This window comes from Vipera berus (assembly GCF_964194415.1).
Source record: "Vipera berus genome assembly, chromosome: W".
Lineage (NCBI taxonomy): Eukaryota > Metazoa > Chordata > Lepidosauria > Squamata > Viperidae > Vipera > Vipera berus.
The window spans coordinates 50,672,419-50,695,403 of record NC_138210.1 but is presented as its reverse complement, the minus strand read 5'-3'; the positions used below and the strand labels follow the sequence as shown (position 1 = coordinate 50,695,403).

The following is a 22,985-nucleotide window of genomic DNA, read 5'->3' as shown; positions in this document are numbered from 1 at the left end:
TCTTGAAACAGACTTGGTGCTGTGACAGACTTGGATGGCTATGAAGTTGCTAAATCCATTCTCTATCTAGGCCAGCACCAGAACTTCCCAAACCCTCAAACCAAGCTCTTTTTAAGGCCTATTCCCCAAGGATCGGTTAAAGTGCAGTACATAGGTCTGTTTATTGGCAAACAAACTAGAGGTAGTCCTTGACTTACAGCAGTTGGTCATGTGATCAAAACTCAGATGCTTGGCAACGGGCTCATATTTAAATGGTTACAGTGTCCTGGAGCCACATGATCATCTTTTGCAAGCTTCTGACAAGCAGGTAAGTGAATCCCAGCATATGTTAAGTGAGTAACATGGTTGTTAGGTGGATCTGGCTTTCTGCTTGAGGACAGAAAGTCGCAGAAGGTGATCACGTGACCCCAGGACATTGTCAGAAAAATGAGTCAGTTGCCGAGTGTCTGAATTTTGATCACATGACCATGGGGATGCTGCAGTGGTCGTAAGTGTGAAAAACTGTCATAAGTCTCTCTTTTTTTCAATGCTGTTGTAACTTCAAACAAAATGTTGTGAGTTGAAGACTACCTGTATTGCTAATACATTTATGTAACTATCATGTTTTTAACCTACCGTATTTTGTGAAAATGAGTCCCATATCTCCATTATGTTTGTCCATACAGTAAAAAAAATCTGTGTAGGCAATCTGTAGGCAGTCCCAGGGTCATGTGATCAACTTTGCAACCTCCTGAGAAGCAAACTCAATGGGGAAGCCAGATTCACTTAACAATCGTGTTACTAACATGAGTGATTCACTTAACAACTGTGGCAAGAAAGGACATAATATGGGCAAAACTCACTTAATAGTTGTCTTGCTTGGCAACAGAAATTTTGGGCTTAATTGCAGTCGTAAGTTGAGGAATACACCATACTGTCAATGTTTTGAACTGTCTCATTTATCGGAACCATGACACATACATCCTCAACCTTGCTGATCAGTTGACAGAGAAGAACTTGATGATCCTTCATAACCCACCATTTCCCAAAACCTGGATAAGCCGTCCGTTTCATTTGGGATTCAGTGGTAACACCTTGACTTCAGTTTTCCTGCAGACCTGGTGGTAGATCATTTTCTCCTTGGTAGATGTTCCTACTTTGTGCTGCCTCCTGGCTTTTGGGCTCTCTCTTCTTTCCACACAGAGCTACAATATTTTCATGCTTTAGTAAATTAAGTGGAAGAATGGAACCTGGTCAGCTTTTCAGCTTAATTTTAATAATAATAATAACAACAACAACAACAACAACAACAACAACAACAACAATAATAATAATAATAATAATAATAATAATAATAATAATAATAATAATAATAAAGTTGGAAGGGACCTTGGAGGTCTTCTAGTCCAACCCCCTGCTCAGGCAGGAAACCCTATACTATTTTGGACAACTGGCTGTCCAGTCTTTTCTTCCAGTGTTGGAACATTCACCACTTCTGGAGGCAGGTTGTTCCACTAGTTAATTGTTCTAACCGTCAGGAAGTTTCTCCTTAGTTCTAGATTGCTTCTCTCCTTGATTAGTTTCCATCCGTTGCTTCTTGTCCTGCCTTCAGACGCTTTGGAGAATAGCTTGACTCCCTCTTCTTTGTGGCAGCTCCTGAGATATTGAAACCCTGCTATCATGTCACCCCTCATCCTTCTCTTCATTAAACTAGACATACCCAATTCCAGCAGCCATTCCTTGTATGTTTTAGCCTCCAGTCCACTAATCATCTTTGTTGTTCTTCTCTGTACTCTTTCTAGAGTCTCAACATCTTTTTTACATCGTGGTGACCAAAACTGGATGCAGTATTCCAAGTGTGGCCTTACCAAGGCATTGTAAAGTGGTATTAATACTTCAAGTGATCTTGATTCTATCCCTCTGTTAATGCAGCCTAGCACTGTGTTGGCTTTTTTGGCAGCTGCAGCACACTGCTGGCTCATATTTAAGTGATTGTCCACTAGGACTCCGAGATCACTCTCACAGTTACTACTATTGAGCAAGGTACCCCCTATACTATACCTGTGCATTTGGTTTTTCTTGCCTAAATGTAATAATAATAATAATAATAATAATAATAATAATAATAATAATAATAATAATAATAATAATAATAATAATAATAATAATAATAATAATAATGTTGGAAGGGACCTTGGAGGTCATCTAGTCCAAACCCCTGCTCAGGCAGGAAACCCTATACCATTTCAGACAAATGGTTGTCCAGTCTCTTCTTAAAAACTTCCAGTGTTGGAACATTCACCACTTCTGGAGGCAGGTTGTTCCACTGGTTAATTGTTCTAACTGTCAGGAAGTTTCTCCTTAGTTCTAGGTTGTTTCTCTCCTTGACTAGTTTCCATCCATTGCTTCTTGTCCTGCTTCCAGGTGCTTTGGAGAATAGCTTGACTCCCTCTCCTTTGGGGCAGCCCCTGAGATATTGGAACACTGCTATCATGTCACCCATCACCCTTCTCTTCGTTAAACTAGACATACCCAATTCCAGCAACCGTTCCCTGTATGTTTTAGCCTCCAGTCCCCTGATCATATTTGTTTCTCTTCTCTGTACTGAACCTTACTTTTTTCACCATTGAATTTCATTTTGTTAGATAGCGCCCAGTGCTCATGTCTGTCCAGATCCTCCTGTATCACTTTGATTGTGATGGCCAAATGAAACAGACCATGAATGGGCAGGAGGCTAGAAGGACAGCTGGATGCTGATTTTGACACTCAACTTTTGATTACCAGGGAGCAGAGTGAGTGATCTTATGTGCCATCCATGAATTCAACTTTGGTCTTAGTGAAAGGACTCTGAGTCCTTGGAGAACAAAAATGGTAGTGTAGGAAGATCTGAATCCTTGGGGGATTTTCTTCTGTTTTGACAGACAAGATAGTATATTTTTGTTAGGTCGCATAGTTTAAAGTTTTAAAGTTGCTTTTCATAGTGACAGAGCATATCATTGCACTTAGATCAGCATTTCTTTCACCACAATTGGGCCAATGAGGTCAGTGATTTTCCACGCTCCCTTAAAAATAACACAAAGGGAAATCCCTTTTTGATGATTTAATGAGAATTCTGGTATCTGTTTTAAATAAATACCACCCACATTGAGTTATCCTTTCAGACGAAGCATCTTTGTATGCTTGAACAGATTCTGAAATTAATAGGTGCCTTTCTTTAGTATTCACTGCAGGAAGCCCATGTTTATTCTTTTTTTCAGAAAAAAGCAAATGTGATTTAAGTTTTTTTTTAAATCAATTTATTCTCTGCTCAACATTCATAAGAAAGACTAAACCAGCAGGCCAGGAAATTTTCTAAATAAGAACCCTGTACATTGAGATGCCAATAATAATATTTAATATGTTATTTTTTTAAAAAAAACAACAACTTTGTAGCCTCTTTTTCAGCAACCAGGCCACATTTATAGTCATTTGCAGGATCCTGCAGTTGCAGGATCTTGATGATGGTTTTGACAAAAACCAGCAGTTACTTCCAGTTTTCTACAAAAACCGCCTGCCACAGAGAACCATAGGTTCATTTAATCACTACGCTATTTGCTTAATGATCAATGCAAAAAAGTTTGTAAAATCGGATTTATGAGTGTCCTGACTTACAGCTGTGATGAGTAGGCTCCATTATGGTCGTAGGTCAAGGACTGCCTGCCTGTACTGTATTTATTCTTCTTTCCCTACTGTACCTTTAAATAAAGATGCCCCCTCTTCTTTTTACAGGCCCCTTGCGATCGTTGGGCTACAACATCGATCCTTCTCCAGCGATTGTCTTCTCATCAAACCACAGCAAGCACTTTGGCTATCAGGTCCTGCAACTTGGGAAAGGCTCTGCAGCAAGGTAGGCCCCACCAGCCTTGTTCCCACATTCAATATACCGCAGTCCTCAACTTATGACCGTTGGTTTAGTGACCGTTCGAATTTGCAATGGTGCTGAGAAAAGTGACTTACAAATAGTCCTTGCACTTATGATGGTTAGAGAGTCCCTGTACAAGTAGTCCTCGACTTACAACAGTTCATTTAGTGACCATTCAAAGTTACAACGGTGCTGAAAAAAAGTGACTTATGACTGTTTTTCACACTTTCAGCATCCCCACGGGTCCTGTGATCAGAATCCGGATGCTTGTCAACTGACTCATATTTGTGACAGTTTTATTGTCCCCAAGTCATGTGATCCCCCTATTGTGACCTTCTGACAAGCCAAAGTCAATGGGGAAGCCAGATTCACTTAACAACCTTGTTACTCACTTAACACCTGCTGTGGCAAGGAAAGTTGTAAAATGGAGCAAAACTCACTTAACAAATGTCTCGCTTAGCAACAGAACTGTTGGGCTCAATTGTGGTCGTAAGTCGAGGACTACCTGCAGTTACCAGATCGTGATTTGGGGGATTGACAAACTGTCAGATGTTTACGATGCTTGTAGCGTACGAGAGTCACGTTACTGCCCTTTGCAGCCTTCCCCGCTGCTTTCCAACCAGCAAAATCAATGGGGAAGCCAGCAGAAAGTTGCAAGTCGTGGTCACGTGACGTCTCGCTTAATGACCAGACAAAAAAAAACAGTTATAACATTGGGTGTTGTCATGTGACACCTCACTTAACAACCACACCACTTAACAAAGAATTTTCCGGTCCTAATGGTCGTAAGTTGAGGACTACCAGGTTTTTTTTGGTATGGGGGGGAAATTCACCTATTGGATGATTCTTTGTGGTTGGGGTTCCACTAATTATTGGGGTGAGGTGGGGGAAGTAGAATTGGCATCCTTTTTTTGCTAGTCAAGTTTTTAATGCTTTAACAGCTGTTAGACTCATCTGGCAAAGAAGAGAGATTCTCACTGAGCTGTGTTTGTAACATTAACACTAAGAATAGGAGAGGAAAGACAACATAGGTAGAGCGTTAATTGCAGGGGGTGAGAAAGCTCCACCTTGGAAGCAGAGATGGTTGAAGATAAGAAAGTCATAGAGTTGCTTACAATGCAGCAAAGCCACTTAACAACTGTCGTGATTAGCAACATAAACTTTGGGCTCTTGTTAATGGAGGACTAAGGGACGCGGTGGCTCAGTGGGTTAGGACGCTGAGCTTGTCGATCAGAAGGTCGGCAGTTTGGCGGGTCTAATCCCGAGTGCCGCGCTAAGCCTGTTACTCGTCCTAGCTTCTGCCAACCTAGCAGTTCGAAAGCACATAAAAATGCAAGTAGAAAAACAGGGACCACTACGGTGGGAAGGTAACAGTGTTCCGTGCGCCTTTGGCGTCTAGTCATGCCGGCCACATGACCACGGAGACGTCCTCGGACAAGCGCTGGCTCTTCGGCTTTGAAACGGAGATGAGCACCAGCCCCTAGAGTCGGAAACGACTAGCACGCATGTGCGGGGGAACCTTTACCTTTAGCTAAATTGAGGACTACCTGAGCTACTGTTAGTAACTTGTCCAAACTACATTGTTTGAATGAGATTTCAATGGAACTGGATTTGCCCTATTCAGATGGCCTACAAGCACTAGCTGGCTCCAAGTTAGTTGGCTGTAAATCGGACGCCATATTCATGCTTGTTGTTTTGCCTGGCCCTGAGTTAGAACCCTGTTCAGTTTCAGGGCATGTTTATTCTGTATTTATTTGTAACTAGGAGGAAAGTGGTTATTTTCAACCAGCTTCCCTTTTTGTTTTTGTATTTCCTACCTTCTACCACCCTAGTTTTGAGGAAGTGAGAGTAAAAACTAGTAGTGCAATAGGGAAGGAAGCAAAATGGATACCTATTATTTTCAGGGAAGGCTTCCCCTTCAGAGCAAGTCGATTGGCAGGAATTCAGATGGTGCAACTTCCCCATTGAAGGACATTGTCACAAACAGGGCTTTTCTTCTCATAGAACGCTCAGAATGGAGTTCCGGCACCTTTTTTAGATGGAGCCTTGTAGGGTAGGCAAGGCGGGTTGTATGACATGTGTGAGTTCCGGCACCTTTTTCTTTTACAAAAAAAGCACTGGTCACAAAGCACCAGTTTCCATCAAGTAGAGCCGAGGCTTAAAGAAGTGCTGATTCCCTTCCTCCGTCTCACACAGGTAGTCCTCGAGTTACGACCAAAACTGAGCCCAAATTTTCTGTGGCTAAACGAGACAGTTTTGCACCATTTTGCGACCTTTTCCCCCCACAGGTGTTAACTGAATCACCACGGATTGTTAAATTAGTAATACGGCTGTTAAGGGACTCTGGCTTCCCCCACTGACCTCGCCTTGCATTTTTACAGGAATGGCCCTGCGACAAATGGCCTATCGATATTATCCCACCTCCTCTATTTATTCTCTTCCAGAGTCATTGTGGGCGCTCCCGGGGAGCAGAACTCCACAGGCAAAGTGTACCAATGTAATTTGAAGAGCCAAGACTGCAAGGACATTCCATTCCAGGGTAAAATGAAGGATTTTTAAATTCTTCGTGGCTGTGAGTAAAAGGCCCCTTGAAGGGTACAATGGCAGAGAAAGGTCATGATTTTCTGAAAGGTGGTGTAAGGTTTTACACTTAGCCTCACAATTGCCCCAGCATTACTCAGGAATTGAAAAGAGCCAAAAGAAACTCCTGAGCCGAGGTTTCAGCAAGCAAACCACTTTTATTTTGATCAAAATAAGAGTTGGGTGGCCACGTCTCTCTTCGTGGCTGGTAGAGAGATGAAGGCAAAAAACAGGAAAGATGTCTTCCACCTTTTATAGCTTTCCAGAACAAAGAGATCTGGTCTTGGTACTAGGAACCAAAAGGTACAGAAAAATAATTCCTAGATGATGACTCATACACAACAACCCAGGTTCCACCATAACTCCTTTCCCCCCCCTCCCCTTACCATGCTCTTTTCACGTAAGCAATTACCTGTACCTAAAGCATGACGAAGGGATGCGGTGGCTCAGTGGGTTAGGACGCTGAGCTTGTCGATCAGAAGGTCGGCAGTTTGGTGGGTCAAATCCCAAGTGCCGCGTAACAGAGTGAGTGCCTGTTACTTGTCCCAGCTTCTGCCAACCTAGCAGTTTGAAAGCAAGTAGAAAAATAGGGACCACTACGGTGGGAAGGTAACAGCGTTCCATGCGCCTCTGGCGTCTAGTGATGCCGGCCACATGACCACGGAGACGTCCTCGGACAAGCGCTGGCTCTTAGGCTTTGAAACGGAGATGAGCACCGGCCCCTAGAGTCAGAAACGACTAGCACGCATGTGCGGGGGAACCTTTACCTTTAAAGCATGAAACATTTGCTTTTATATAACTAATTTCCCAATATAAAGCACCTACAAAGCTGCTTGCACATAAACAAAGATGATTACAAAGTATCACTACTAATATCCAGTGCTTTTTTTGTAAAAGAAAAAAGGTGCCGGAACTCACACATGTCATACAACCCGCCTTGCCTACCCTACAAGGTTCCATCCAAAAAAGGTGCCGGAACTCCGTTCTGAGCATTCTATGAGAAAAAAAGCCCTGCTAATATCAATATTACTAACATCAAGCTTAAGCATAATAAAATCCCTTCAGTGGAGATGCCAGGGTGGCGCAGTGGTTAGGATGCGGTATTGCAGGCTGACTCTGTTGACTGCCAGCAGTTCAATCCTGAAGGGCTCAAGGTTAACTCGGCTTTCCATGCTTCTGAGGTGGGTAAAATGAGGACCCAGATTGTTGGGGGCAATAGGCTGACTCTGTAAAACCGCTTAGAGAGGGCTGTAAAGCACTGTGAAGGAGGTAGATAAGTCTAAGTGCTATTGCTAAGTGCTAAGACCTGCAGTCATGATTGTAGGATGCCTCTGTGCACTTGTGAGGAAAGCAGGAGAAGAGAAGGGTATTTTATTTAATTTATTTTTATTTTAATTCCATTTATATCCCGCCCTTCTCCGAAGACTCAGGGCGGCTTACAAGCTTAGCAGTAGCCTTCATTCTATGTATATGCCTGCTTATTAGGGCTTTCACACACACCCCAAGCGGCATTATTACAAAGTCAGCTTAATTGCCCCCAACAATCTGGGTCCTCATTTTACCTACCTCGGAAGGATAGAAGGCTGAGTCAACCTATGATCAGAGGCTGGGTGAAATATTCTGAAACTGACCTAAAGGATTAATATCTATGGATACAGATAGTCCTCGATTTACAACCATTTGTTTAGCGACTGTTTGAAGTTACAACAGGACTGAATAAAGTGACTTGTGACCTGTCCTGTCATTTATAATCGTCGCAGCATCCTTGGGGTCATGTGATCAAAATTGGGATGCTTGACAATCAGCATATATTTGTGACGGTTGCAGTGTGCCCGGATTATGTGATTGCCAGCTGGCTTCCAGCAAGCAAACACAATGAGGGAAGCCAAATTTGCTTAACAACCATGTAGTTCACTTAACAAATGGGGTGATCCACTTAATAACTATAGCGCACACCACACACACACAAATCAGGTGTGACTCACTTAAAACCACCTGGCTTAGCAATGAAAGTTCTGTTTCCAGTTGTGGTCATAAGTCAAGGACTACCCATAAGGAGGGAATTTAGGTAATAACTCCTCCAGCATTAACCAATCAATCTCTTTCTCTCACTCTCTTTTTGCAGAGAATTCTCCAATACCCCATCTCGGCATGACCCTGGCAAGCAATATGCAGGGAAATAAAATGATTGTGAGTTGGCTCTGGACGGGAGGATAAAGTTGGGCAGGGGTTTAAGCTGCTTTCTGACAGGCAGAGATAGATCTTTAAAATTGCTTCTCATCCCTGAAGAAAAGCTGTATTTAAGTGAACGTGAATTACAATGCAGGCAAAATTTCTTGCAGATAAGTATTTACTCAGCTTCCATATATTTTGATCAAACTTGTGCTGGGAATTATTGGTGGTTAATTAGTTCATGTATTATGAAAGACAAATTATTCTGAATAGTAAAGAATCTCAAATGACAGTCTCCCCTAAATGTTCAATCTGAAACCTAGTAGGACACCCATTAAGCCTTATGTATCTTATGGTTATGATATGATCTATTGATATCTTATGATTTATCACTTCTTGTTTGTACTTTATGATTAATGATTGTAACTATGATTGTAACATTAAGATTAATGATTGTAACCATGATTTATGATCTCTGATCTATCACTTTGTTATTGTATGTGTATACACTGAGAGCTTACTTTATGCATAGGAGACAAATTCCTTGTGTGTCCAACCACCCTTAGCCAACAAAAAATTCTTCTCTTCTCTTCTCTTCTCTTCTCTTCTCTTCTCTTCTCTATTCTATTCTATTCTATTCTATTCTATTCTATTCTATTCTATTCTATTCTATTCTATTCTATTCATTATCAGAACACACAAACTTTGAAACATGCAGACTTTTGAAGTTTACTGTCCTCTGTCTCTCATAAGCTACAGACATACAAAGAAAGCAAAGGAATATCCAGAGGATCGCCCATTTCAGGATTCATAGCAAAAACCAGTGATGGAATATTTGGAAACAATAATCTTACAGACACAATCAGGAATATGATCTATCCAATCCAATCCCATATCCACAATCTCAGTTATGTGACTAGCTAGCACATTCCTCATTATCAAAAAAGATAAAACCACCGGTAATTGGTTTCATGGAATCAGATTCAGAACAGAGAGAGCAAGAAGAAACGAGTCTTCCTGCACGTATAAGGAAAACCATGGAAAACAAGGAACCCAAATGTGCTGCAAAACTCACATTGAGCAAGTGCTCAAGTAGCACAGCAACAGCCCAATAGCACATAAGAGAAGCTATGTAAAATCTCTCCACTGCCAAGCGAAAACACCGCAATAATCCAGAATTCCAAAAAGTAGAAGTAGACCATATCCTTATAACCATCAAAAAGTTTTATCCATGCATCCAATAACTACCCAAATTCCTAAGCATGAAAGGAATACATCTACCCTATATGAAAAATATCTCTTCGAAGTTTCCACCATATAACCCTAGGCATCACGATAGCCCATAAACCAACAAAATCTATCCAGACTATCCTAAGCAACCCAAAGGCCCACAGCCAAGGAAGATATAACAGGAGTCATCTACAAGTGGAAGGACAGCGAAAACCACTAGGTAGAAAATTGAGAGAATACACGCACAAACATCAACTGACAGTCAGGAGACACGATAGAAACTCCTTCATTGCACAACACAGTGAGTGACATGTTCAACCACAGTTTCAAATGAGAAACGTTGACATCTTAGACTTAGACCAAGCCTCATCCACAAATATCAGAGAAAAACCTATAGGTGTTTCTTTGGGATTCTTTAGTAGGTTCACATCCTTCTTCATTGTCCCAAAGGTCCTTTCTTCAAGAGGCAACTGGACTTTCTTTGTTTTTCCTTGAAGACATTTTGCTTCTCATTCAAGAAGCCTCTTCAGTTTTCACTCAGTTCTGACTCAGAACTGAAGAAGCTTCTTGGATGAGAAGCAAAACATCTTCAAAGAAAAAACACAGAAAGTCCAGTTGCCTCTTGAAAAAGCATCTTTGGGGCAAGCAGGACCTGGATGATTGGGAATCTCCATAGACATCCTGTTTCATTCCACACCTATTAAGGGAAGCACCAAATGAACAAGAATAATCAAAGAAGAGATGATGCCTACCGCAAAACCAATTAGGGAAGAACACCCCTGTCAAGGTTGAGAGGACAAGATACCACCTATAAAGAGCCAACTCTAGTCCTCCCTGCATTGATGATGTTCTTCAGCCTGGTGATGAAAGGTCTGTGGGAAGGAAAGCAAGCTTAGAGCAGGGCTTTTCAACCAGTGGTACGGGTACCACCTGTGGTACACTGGCACCTGGCAGGTGGTACGTGGCCATCCTAGGAAAGTGGTAGCGGGGGAGGGGATTGAGCTGAACCGGTGGCAGCACCGCACAAGCCTGAACGAGAGACGGCTGGAACTGCAGGGCTGTCAGAGCTCAGCGGAAGCCCCAGGATCAGCGCTTCTTCGGGGCTGTCAGGGCTCAGCGGAAGCTGGAATGTTGCAGCATCCCAGGGTCTTGTGATTTACATTCAGATGCTTGGCAACTCTATTCATGTTTATGATGGTCACAGTGTCCCAAGGTCATGTGAAGTGACCAAAACCTGCTGCAACCATCCAGCAGAGGGGCGGGGGGAAGTAAAAACCTCGGACAGGAGGAAGAGCGCTGCCAGGCGGGCAGGCAAGTGTCTTGCTCGGCTGTGGCTTGGAGGGCACTTTTTTCAGTGCTATTGTAACTTTGAACAGTCACTAAGCGAATTGTTGTAAGTTGAGGACTACCTGTACTTCATCACTTTTTTCCTTTTTCCTTTTTTTTGGTCAAGTTTTCGACACCTTGCTAGGCGACTGGTGGTACTCGGATGTTGCCATATCCTAAAAGTGGTACAATGGGTGAAAAGGTTGAAAAGCCCTGGCTTAGAGAACACCAAGTACTCCCCAAAATCAACATAAATAAATATAACATCTGATGGATGCTCTAATCTCACTAAGCTTTGGAACAATCAAATTTGTTTCCAAAATGAAAAATGTTCAGAAGCTTCCAGAAAACCAAGAATTAGAAAGCCAAGCATATTTCTGAGTTCTAGAGATAAGGGAGGGTCGCACCTGAGAAGATCTATTCTATGCATTATATCAGCATTCTGCTCAGGGCCAAAGGTGGACTATTTCATTTAATTTAGCTTAGACTTCTCCACCTTGTCAACCTCTAGAGGGGTTGGGTCTTCAGAATCTCTCCTGGGTTTACAATCTCAAAAAAAATCTCTAAAAGGTACCAATTTAAGGAAATACATTTTAGGTCATAGGAGTGGCTCATCCTGGACTGAGGATCTTCATTGCTCTTCTGGATCCCTTTTTCAAGATTCCCAACATCCCTTTTGCTTTTAATATGGCCACTAACCTCTGCACTTCTTTGTCTCCAGTTTCCTTCATTTTCTTGATGACAATAGGAACAGTAAAACGTTCTCTCTGCAGGCATGTGGGCCAGGCGTTGAACAACACTGTGACAAAAATCTTTATGTAAGTGGAATCTGCTACCTGTTTAACACCAAACTGCAAAACCCCAGGAACATAACAACGGGATATCAAAGTAAGGAGAGTCGTTATTATTAATATTTTAATTGTAATAGTTAATATGACAGAGAAAAGGCATTATTACACACTTGAAGAATATTTAATTGAACCCAGTTTAGTTTCTGTTCAGCTTCACATATGTCCTTATCTGGAGGTCTATCTAATTTTTGGCCCAGCGTCAACAGGAAGTTCCTCACAGCCTGGAAATCCCAACTGCCCTTTTTTCACCTGAGTTGTTCTTTCTTTTCTTTCATCCCACAGAGTGCCTGAAAGGAAAAGTGGACCTGGTGTTTCTTTTTGACGGTTCGGCAAGCATGAAAACATCTGAGTTCATGAATATCAAGGAGTTCATGATTGACGTCATGAAAGAATTGTGGAATAGTTCTGTACATGTAAGGTCTACTTACTGAGTACCACGTACTTGCCATGGAGAAATTTCTTTCCTTCCTTCCTTCCTTCCTTCCTTCCTTCCTTCCTTCCTTCCTTCCTTCCTTCCTTCCTTCCTTCCTTCCTTCCTTCGAAGAGTATATCTTTACTCCTGCCTGGAAATGGTTAGGCTGACTTGGTATATCAGAGGACATAACCATTAAAAACATTAATTTGCCTCTTCTATGAATTCATACAATACTGTAGGAGGAAGGAAGGAAGGAAGGAAGGAAGGAAGGAAGGAAGGAAGGAAGGAAGGAAGGAAGGAAGGAAGGAAGGAAGGAAGGAAGGAAGGAAGGAAGGCACTTGAGGTCGGACCTGCCCATTTCTGCTGCACTGTTGTAATTGTGGATCCACAGGCAGAAAGTGGGTCTGCTGACTCTGATTTCATAAAGGGCAACTTATGAGATGTTGACAAGAAAATCATTCAAAATGATTCTGCCAGACTGACTTAATTATAATCGGGGCTGGGAAATTATGGTTTTCAAGATTCTGTGTTGACTCCAGATTAAGATTAATGATTGTCAACAGCACCCTTTCATTCGACCACTTTGGCCATGAGAGACCTACTGTATTTTGCAAAAGACCTTTCCAGCCGTTCCATTAACCCCAGCCTCTTTCTCTTTCCACCCTTCCAGTTTGCTGCCGTGCAGTTTTCAGAAGATGCCAAACTCGAATTTGATTTTAACGACTATACCAGTAATCCAAATCCTGAAGAACTCTTGGCCAATGTAGTACATGCCGAGCAAATAACAAACACCTTCAAAGCTATCAAATTTGTGGCGTAAGTAGCTCTTTTTGGTGGCAGGAGGTTCGGTGGGGAAGGGCAACTTGAGAAGAGATCCGATCAAGTTGGCGATTTATGATACTGTGTCTTTTCTAAAGATTTAGATCACAATTGCATAGAAACCTAGTGATTAATCAAGCAGGACATCCAGATATGGAATGTGCATTAAATTGGAGGAACCGGAGGTTTTTAACCACAACTTGAAATTACATTTTGTCTAATGCACTCTGGCACGTTGCTCAAAGCTGGTTTATTGTAGTACAATAAGGTTTCCAATCTCTGGTTGGATTCGTGGGAAGCTGGAGTGGCATTCCTAGTTCCGATATTCCCACCAAGATGAAATGGTTGCCGGTTGCCAAGCATCCAAATTTTGATTACGTGATCTTAGGGATGCTGCAACAGTCAATAGTGTGAAAAAGGTCATAACTCACTTTTTTCAGTGCTGTTGTAACTTTGAATGGTCAGTAAACGCATAGTTGTAAGTCAAGGACTACCTGTATTAGCTTTCAGCCGATACAGCTTTCCAAATTAGATACCTTCCATAAATAGTAGCCTTAACCTCAGTTCACCCAAGCAGACAGCCTTGGTTGTGTTAGTATAATTTTAGCCTGAAGGATCAAATTATGGCAAGGCTGCTAGAGGCCAAATGCATATTTGAAGTTACACATGTGCCTTCAGGTCCCAATAATTAAAGTGCACTCCTCATTTTCCTTGGTTTAGATCCGGGTTTCTCAAACCGGTCAATTGCAAAATGTGTGGACTACAACACCCAGTTGTCAAGTTTGAGAAACACTGGTTTAGATAATAATTCCTGTGTTTGCTGGTGGCAGAAATGAAGTCTTCATTCCCGAACGTGGCACCCGAAAAGAAGCAAACAAAGTGATTGTCATTATCACGGATGGGGACGCCTCAGACAGGGACAGGGGACATATAGAAGCTGTCAAGAAAAAGAATATTTTGCGCCTAATCATTGGGGTAAAGTATCCAGAGGTGTTGTCCATCTGGCTAATGGACAGAACCGCCAAGAGTGTTGAAGTGATCTACCTTATATGTGATGTTAATGGTTAATATGTAAAAAAGTAGTTTACAAGGAGAAAAGTGAAGAAATATATTTTAATTAATAAGATCAGATTTTTTTCAGGCATTAATAAAAGTTATGGTAATTCTATACCTGTCTGCGTATAGTCCTCGATTTATAACAACAGTTGGGACCAGCTAAGCAAATTAAGTGAACTGTGCCTGATTTTGTGAACTGTTTTCCTATGTTTGGTAATTAATGGCTTCTTCCATTAATTTTGCTTCTGGGAAGCTGGCTGGGAATCACATGATCCGGGATGCTACAACCATTGCGAATACATCCCAGTTGCCAAGTGCCCAAATTTTGATCATGTGACCTGGAGATACTGGGACAGTCATAAATGCAAGGATCACTACATGTCCCTTTTTTCAGTGCTGTTGTAACTTCGAACAGTTGCTAAGCAAATGGTTGTAAGTCGAGGACTACCCATATGTAACAAATGTTCACGTACAGGTAGTCCTTGACATACCACCACAACTGAGCCCAGAATTTGTGTTGCTAAGTGAGAAATTCGTTAGGTGAGTTTTGCCCCATTTTACGACTTTTCTTGCCACAATTGTTAAGTGAATCATTGCAGTTGTTAAATTAGTAACACGGTTGTTAAATGAATTTGGCTTCCCCATGGATTTTGCTTGCCAGAAGGTCGCAAAAGAGGATTATGTGACCCCGGGACATTGCAACCGCCACCATAAATATGAACCAGTTGTCAAGCATCCAAATGTAAATCATAGGACCATGGGGAGGCTGCAACGGTCATAAGTGTGAAAAATGGTCATAAGTCACCTTTTCAGTGCTGTTGTAGCTTCAAATGGTCATTAAATGAACTGTTGTAAGTTAAGGACTACCTGTACTTGATTCTTTACTGCTTCCCACTTCCTTATTGTTCTTTCCTTTTTCTGCAGTTCAACGTTTTTAAAGACTGACTGTAGAAATGCAAAATATTATCTTAATAATTCCTTCCTTGTCTCTCCAGATTGGGAATCACCTTAATGAACCTGAGTCCCAAAAGAATCTCAAACTGATTGCCTCAGAACCCACAAGTCAATTTTTTAAAATTCTTGCCAGCTTTGATCAGCTCAAAGACAGTTTCAATGATCTCCAGTCTAATATCTTTGCCATTGAAGGTGAGTCGGGCCCACCGGGTGCCTCCATGGAGAGGTTGAGGGAAAAATGCTACCTCAGTCTGTTTTTAAAACAGAGTTGTAATTGCGTTTCAAATTTTATATTAAAAAAACCTGACAAATGGGGACATTCTGTAGAGCTGTGTACTTACCGCCTTCCTCGTATTGATGCTTTCCAGAAGTGTTTAGAGTAGACTATATTTCTACTGGCAATAATAGTTTGTGAATCTGGGAAGATGTCTTCCATGGATCTGGATGGTGCCGCTCTTCCTGTGCCACTAGAGCAGGAGTCTCCAAACTTGGCAACTTTAAGAGTTGTGGACTTCAACTCCCAGAATTCCTCAACTAGCACATGTATTGGAAGGCTGTAATGCAGAGGTCTCCAAACTTGGCAACTTTAAGAGTTGTGGACTTCAACTCTCAGAATTCCTCAACTAGATGGGAGTTGAAGTTCACAAGTCTTAGAGTTGCCAAGTTTGGAGAGCCCTGCATTACAGCCTTCCAATTCACATGCTTTGCCAACATGTCTGGAGCTTCTAAGATAGTTCTTGGCAGGCAGATTTTCCAAGGATTTTATCAGTGACCTTGAAAAAATAATTGATAAATGTTCTGTCTTTTATGACATCAGAGCCTCTGGCCTAGTCCCCATTCTTTCATTCATTCCACAAATACCTTGGCTGGTGTAGCACAGTGAGAGATTAATGCATTCAGAACCCCCTCCCACCCGGTCATTTTCTGTATCTGTATATGGGATTGGCCCAGTGGTGGGATTCAAAGATGTGAACAATCGGTTCTCTGTGTGGATGCCACTTCCGGAAGTCCATTCTGGGCCTGGGCAACCAAAAATTAGCTACTGGTTCTGCTGAACTGGCGCAAACTGGCTGAATCCCACCACTGGATTGACGATGTAGGACATCAAATCACTAAATTGGATTTGTCTATGTGGACATGTGCGACCAATACCCCGTATATGTTTTTTCTTACTCAGATCCCATGTTTTATGGGATGGGAAGGAGCAAGGGTTTGTGCAAATGCCTCTGCCATCCCTCCCTCCAATTTTTCTTCATGTTCTATTTTTATTTTATTAAAAAAAATTAAAATGCAAAATACGAATACAAAACTTCATTTTTTCCCTTCCAAATAAAGATAAAAAACCCCACAAAACATACAAGGTATTTAAAAAGTGCATTAAAAAACCCTAAAATACATACATACATACATACATACATACATACATACATACACACACACATACACACACACATACACACACACACACATATATATATAATATATAGACACACATACATATACATACATATACATATACATATTATCCTCACCAGTTGAATTCTGATTAATATTAATATTAATTAGTAATTACTACCGATTTATATATTACAGCACTATTAATTTCTCACCCCTTGTGAAATTTGCCCCCCCCAAAATGAAATATTGTTCCCCATCTTTCTTCATATTAGGTACCAGTGACAGCAGATCCTTCCATCTGGAATTGTCATCCAGTGGATTCAGCGCGGATATATCCAAGGTGAGGTTGAAGGATTGGAAAGGCCCCATCACCCCCCCGCAAAAAAATTTTTTTACCAGTAGTCCTTGACTTATGACCTCAACCAGAATTTCCATTGCTAAGCAAGATGGTTGTTAAATTAGTTTTCCCTGATTTTATGACCTTTTTGCCACAGTGTTTAAGCTCAACTTAACAACCACAGTGTTCTGTACCAGCCTGCTACCGGCCCTGCAGAAAAGGCAGGGACAACCCCTTTACAAACGGCAAGAGGCTGGAATAAAGCCTGCCAAATTTATTAACATAAAACAGACACCAACCATGAAACAGGAGCTATGAAACAGGAACTATTCAAGCGGTTGCCTTCAGCAAACCAGCCCTCCCACGCATTCCCCCTTAAATACGGTTCAGGGCGTAGCTTCTCTCTGCCTCCTTCCGAGGAGCCCCATTGCCTTCCTCTGTTGACTCCTGATTGACTGCCTCCTGCATCGGGCGTCCTTGAACAGGGCCAGCTGTGGGTCATCTTCATCCACGCTGTCAGGCTCACACAGCTGGGTCTGCATCGTGACCAGATGAGAGGGGCCTGGCTGGGGGCTCTCATCAAGCTCTTCAACACCCCCCTCCTCCTCCTCCTCTGAGTCGTCCGGCCCAACTGCCGAACCCACAGGCTGACCCTGAATCACAACACACAGTTCAAAATGGTGATCATGTGACTCAAGACACTGTAACTGTCGTTAATACATGCCAGTTGCCAAGTGCCTGAATTTTGATCACATGACCAGATCTTGCTGGCTGGGGAATTCTGGGAATTGAAGTCCACACATCTTAAAATTGACAAGGTTGAGAAACACTGGTAGGGATTCCTCATCCCTAAAACATTTATTTTTAAGGGCAAATCAAGGCTGAGAACACTTCCGGATGAGCACATTATAAGGTTGCCATCTCTGCTTCCTGGTGATCTGCCTTTGTAAAACAAGATCTTTTGGTCTGCAGGATCAGGTGATTCTTGGCGCTGTGGGTGCTGACAACTGGGCTGGGGGCATTCTGGAGCAGCAGATGGATTTTGCCGGCGAAAGATTCATCACAACTCCCTCAGTCCGGAAAGAGATGGAAGGGGCCTACTTGGGTGAGTAGGGGATGCCATCATCCCAATATAATCTGGACCATTCTTCCCCATCCATCATAATATGTTGTCTAAGGATCGTGGTCATTCTGGGTGCCAGTTTATGGAAAGTGGATCTGGACGTTTGTACAAACTGGGGTTAGTTTTTGTTGTTGTTTTGCTTATCGTATAGAACTGGGATATATACAGCTATCTTCCCTATGGAACAGAGGGGTTATGAGTCAAACCTCTATTTCAATCTTGTGGTTATTTCTTGTTAAATGTACAGATACATTTCAAATTATTCACAAATATGAATGCAGGTAGTCTTATGACCACAACTGAGCCCAAAATTTCTGTTGGTAAGTGAGAACAACTTTTAAGTGAGTTTTGCCCCATTATACAATCTTTCTTGCCATGATTGTTAAGTGAAACACTGCATTTGTTAAGACAGTAACAGAGTTATTTAGTGAATCAGCCTTCCCCATTAACTTTGCTTGTCAGAAGGTCACAAAAGGGGATCACATGACCCTGTGACACTGAAACCGTCATAAATAGGAGCCAGTTGCCAAGTGTCTGAATTTTGATCACATGACCACATGCACGCCACAATGGCTATAAATGTGAAAAAGGGTCATGTCATTTTCTCAGTGTTGTTGTAACTTCGAACGGTCACTAAACAAATGGTTGTAAGTCGAGGACTACTTATAATAATAAGCATTTGGATATAAAGTGACTACAGTAATCCCTATGATGGGGTTTTTTCTATGAAATCTTTGATGGCTGCACAGACTCAATAGTTTATATAGGTCTTTAAATACCAATTGTTAAAAAAAAGCAATCTAACATAATGTGTTAACCCAGGGATTGTGTTTTATAAATCATGACCTGCAGGTTGCATGCTGTATGAGCCTAGTTTTCTGATATGCTTTGCCAAGTAAATACACCAAACTTAAGGTAATGGGTAAATCTAGTTATTCTGACTTGTTTAAGAAACTGTAATAAAAACAAGACTTGGTGTAACGCAGTGTGTAAGCTCAGGCAGAATATCTAATCCTCTCTATTGCAGAATCCAAGAAATAATAATAACAATAACAATAACAATAACAATAATAATAATAGCTGTAGTAGTAATAATAAAGTTGGAAGGGAGCTTGGAGGTCATATAGTCCAACCCTCTGCTCAGGCAGGAAACCCTATACCATTTCAGGCCAATGGCTGTCCAATCTCTTCTTAAAAACTTCCAGTGTTGGAGCATTCACAGCTTCTGGAGGCAGGTTGTTCCACTGGTTAATTGTTTTAACTATCAGGAAATTTCTCCTTAGTTCTAGGTTGCTTCTCTCTTTGGTTAGTTCCCATCCATTGCTTCTTGTCCTGCCTGTCAGGTGCTTTGTAGAATATCTTGACTCTTCCCTCTTCCTTGTGGCAGCCCCTGAGATATGGGAACACTGCTATCATGTCCCCCCTCGTCCTTCTCTTCATTAAACTAGACATACCCAATTCCAGCAACCGTTCCTTGTATGTTTTAGCCTCCAGTCCCCTGATCATTTTTGTTGCTCTTCTCTGTACTCTTTCTAGTGTCTCAACATTTTTTTTACATCGTGGTGACCAAAACTGGATGCAGTATTCCAGGTGTGGCCTTACCAAGGCATTGTAAAGTGCTATTAATAAGCTGCTTTGTTGTGCAGAAGGCCCTCAGCCTACCCCAGTGTTTCTTAACCTTGGCAGCTTGAAAAAATCTATGAATTCTAGGAGTTGATGTCCACACATCTGAATGCTCCCAAGGTGGAGAAAGATTGGCCTAACCTTCTGTGGGATTTCCATCTACATGTTTTTAACCTTCCCAGGGTACACACTCTGTTTTCTCCAGCATCATCAGAAAGAGTTCTACGCTGTTGGCGCCCCTCGATACCAACATTTGGGAAGGGTCCTCTTATTTGAAGTTGATGCCAAAACTCAGAACTGGACATTAAAGCAAGAAATTAAAGGGGAACAGGTAAAGAAAAAAAAGAATCACATAATCATAGGGTTGAAAGGGACTTTGAAGGTCTTCTAGTCATAAGGAGCTTTCTAGATATTTTGGTCCACTGCTGCCTACCATCATTACTAGAACTAGGCCAGTGTTTCCCAATCTTGGCAAAGAGAAGGTGATGGACTTCAACTCCTCTTCAAGTCCCTTCAGTGGTCAGGCTGCCTGTGGAATTCTAAGAGTTGAAGTCTGTATACCCAGAAATTGCCAAGATTGGGAAACCCTGATAGCAAAAGGATGGTCATGGTGGCCCAAGAAAACCTAACCATGATTCTTCTCCTTCTCTTTCCCTAGCAGAGAGCGGTGGCTGAGAGGTTAAGCTAGAACAGGGGTCTTCAAACTTGGCCCTTTTATGACTTGTGGACTTCAACTCCCAGAATTCCTCAGCCAGCGTGCCTGGCTGAGGAATTCTGGGAGTTGAAGTCCACAAGTCATAAAAGGGCCAAGTTTGAAGACCCCTGAGCTAGAATCACAAAGTCTCTTGTAGTCAAAAATCAGCAAAAAGAAAAAAACCGATAGCACCATTTAAGACAACAAATGTTATGTATGGAGATGACTTCACTGAAGCAGGATTTAAATATGGCAAAAATCAGAAGGGATCTGATAACACTGAGTAACAGATTTTATTGTATGACTATTGTCATCTGTAGCTCACTTCATCAGGTGCATGGAATGGTTAAACATGGAGGGGGGGGGAGAGAGAGAGAGAGAGAGAGAGAGAGAGAGAGAGAGAGAGAGAGAGAGAGAGAGAGAGAGAGAGAGAGAGAGAGAGAGAACGAACAAATACTGGCCAATTAACAGGTGTAGTGTATTAAAACCCACAGTGTGTTCAGATGTTTAAACAGGCCAGACTTAGTTAGACAATGTAAATGTATGTGATCATTTCAAAGTACCGTAGAAAGATCAACCGTCTGTGATCTATGATTGGGGATCCTGTGCTGGTACTCTGCATTTTTCACTATATGCATTTTGACACCCCTTTTGCAGACTGGGTCATATTTTGGAGGGGTGCTTTGTGCTGTGGACCTAGATGGTGATCAAGAAACAGACCTGCTGCTTATCGGGGCCCAGCAATATTTCACCGAAACGAGAGGAGGCCGGGTTTATGTATATGGCTGGGAAGAGGTGAGGCATGAAAACGGGCAGGGCAATACACATCCAACACATTTGCGAGAGGCCCACATTGTATCCTAGATTTGGAGAGTGAACGTTCTCTCAAAGATTCCTTCCCTTCTAGGATAATCTCATTCTCCATGGAGAATTTAATGGGAATTTAGGATACCCCCTGGGCAGATTCGGAGCAGCCATCACAGATCTGGCAGACATCAATGGGGATGGACAGATGGACGTGGCTATAGGAGCTCCCTTGGAGGATGAAGAGAGGGGAGCTGTTTACATCTACAACAGCCACGAGAAGACTCTGCAGATGGAGTATAGCCAGGTAGGGCTACAGCAATGGTGTTATGTGCTACTATCGCCTGAGAAATTTGCTAGAATGCCACACCCAGCTGTTCGTTGCTGATCTCCAAAGCTAACAGGTGAGATCATAGTAGTACCTGGATTAGAAGCCACTACTAAATGCTAGAGCTGTGGGCCTCTGAGAAGACGCCAATGGTCAAGTGTTTCCATATTGTTCCAGTGAAGCTACATGGATATTTCTGTAAAATAATCAGGAGAGGAACGCAGTCCGAAGGATATAAGAAATAAGAAATTTTACTTGTAAAAGAAGTACTAAGGATCCTATGAGCCCAGGGCACTTAATTAGCCAAGAGCCTGCCCTGAACATCTCTATGCAAGTCACCATCAATTAGATGTGCCCAGGATAAGAGGTGCTCAGAGCATCTCTGGCACGTTCAGTTCACATTTTGAAGGTCAATCTTGGGTTGGGAGAACATTAGAACTAACTCCTAGATCAGGGTTGTCAGACTCGCAATGTCACGTGACTTGTTGTGATGTATCGGGACTTTTTTTGCCATTGCCGGCAATGGGGTGGGTGCGGTTTCGCCACGACACCTCTGGCCCACGGGCCGGCAGTTTAACACCCCTGTCCTAGAGGATTGATAATCTACAACAGGGGTATTCAACCTTGGTAACTTTAGGAGCTGTGGACTTCAGCTTCCAGTACTCCCTAGCCAACGTGAATTCTGAGAATTGAAGTCCAGAAGTCTTAAAGTTGCCAAGGTTGGACACCCCTGCTTTACCAGGTTTCTTCTGTCTGTCAAAAGTTATATCTTTGAATGGACAGCGCCAACATGACTGACCAAAGAAATTCTGTATCTGTTCTGTCACTCTCTCCTTAATAGATTTTTTTTTGTAATAAGGAAAAAAGAACATGAAATGCTGGGAGTGATAATAATAGGAGGAGGATTACAAATGGAAGAAGACCAATGACTTCAAGCTTGGGAAGGATGACTTCATTTTTTAAAAAAAACAACAACCTTGGGATGGCCATCTATCGTTATTCCAAGAAAGTAATAAAATATATTAAAATGTGGCAATAGAAACTGTAAAACGTAGTCTAACAGATTAGTTTTTGAAGCACCAGCCTTCGGAAAGAATCAGGTCTAAAGACTCTTCCAGTCTGGAACTTTACTTCTAGTTAAGTCAACTGCCTTTTTATCTCCTGCAGAGAATTAGTGGAGCCAGCGTTTCTCCTGGTCTGAGATACTTTGGACAGTCCATCCATGGAAAGACAGACCTCAGTGGAGATGGCCTCACCAGCATTGCAGTCGGAGCCTTGGGAAAGGTGATGGTGCTTCAGTAAGTGATTGAGAGTTCATATTCTTGGCTTGTCCCAGGTGAGGCCATAAAACTTCAGGAAGTGAAAGAAAGACCAGAAAGTGAAGGAAAGAACAGT

At 42.1% G+C, this 22,985-nt stretch overlaps 1 protein-coding gene across 1 annotated transcript in view; it reads left to right on the top strand.

Annotated features, from left to right (window-relative positions):
- LOC308676592 (integrin alpha-L-like) overlaps nt 1-22,985 on the top strand; it is an 87,614-nt gene that overhangs the window by 37,259 nt on the left and 27,370 nt on the right. The window contains exons 2-15 of the mRNA XM_081342486.1: nt 3,748-3,865; nt 6,325-6,419; nt 8,586-8,650; nt 11,962-12,076; nt 12,322-12,452; nt 13,125-13,270; nt 14,104-14,248; nt 15,325-15,475; nt 16,954-17,021; nt 17,991-18,123; nt 19,947-20,095; nt 21,116-21,253; nt 21,366-21,569; nt 22,758-22,888. Coding sequence (XP_081198612.1) covers nt 3,748-3,865; nt 6,325-6,419; nt 8,586-8,650; nt 11,962-12,076; nt 12,322-12,452; nt 13,125-13,270; nt 14,104-14,248; nt 15,325-15,475; nt 16,954-17,021; nt 17,991-18,123; nt 19,947-20,095; nt 21,116-21,253; nt 21,366-21,569; nt 22,758-22,888 — 1,789 coding nt within the window. The remainder of the gene's footprint in view (nt 1-3,747; nt 3,866-6,324; nt 6,420-8,585; nt 8,651-11,961; nt 12,077-12,321; nt 12,453-13,124; nt 13,271-14,103; nt 14,249-15,324; nt 15,476-16,953; nt 17,022-17,990; nt 18,124-19,946; nt 20,096-21,115; nt 21,254-21,365; nt 21,570-22,757; nt 22,889-22,985) is intronic.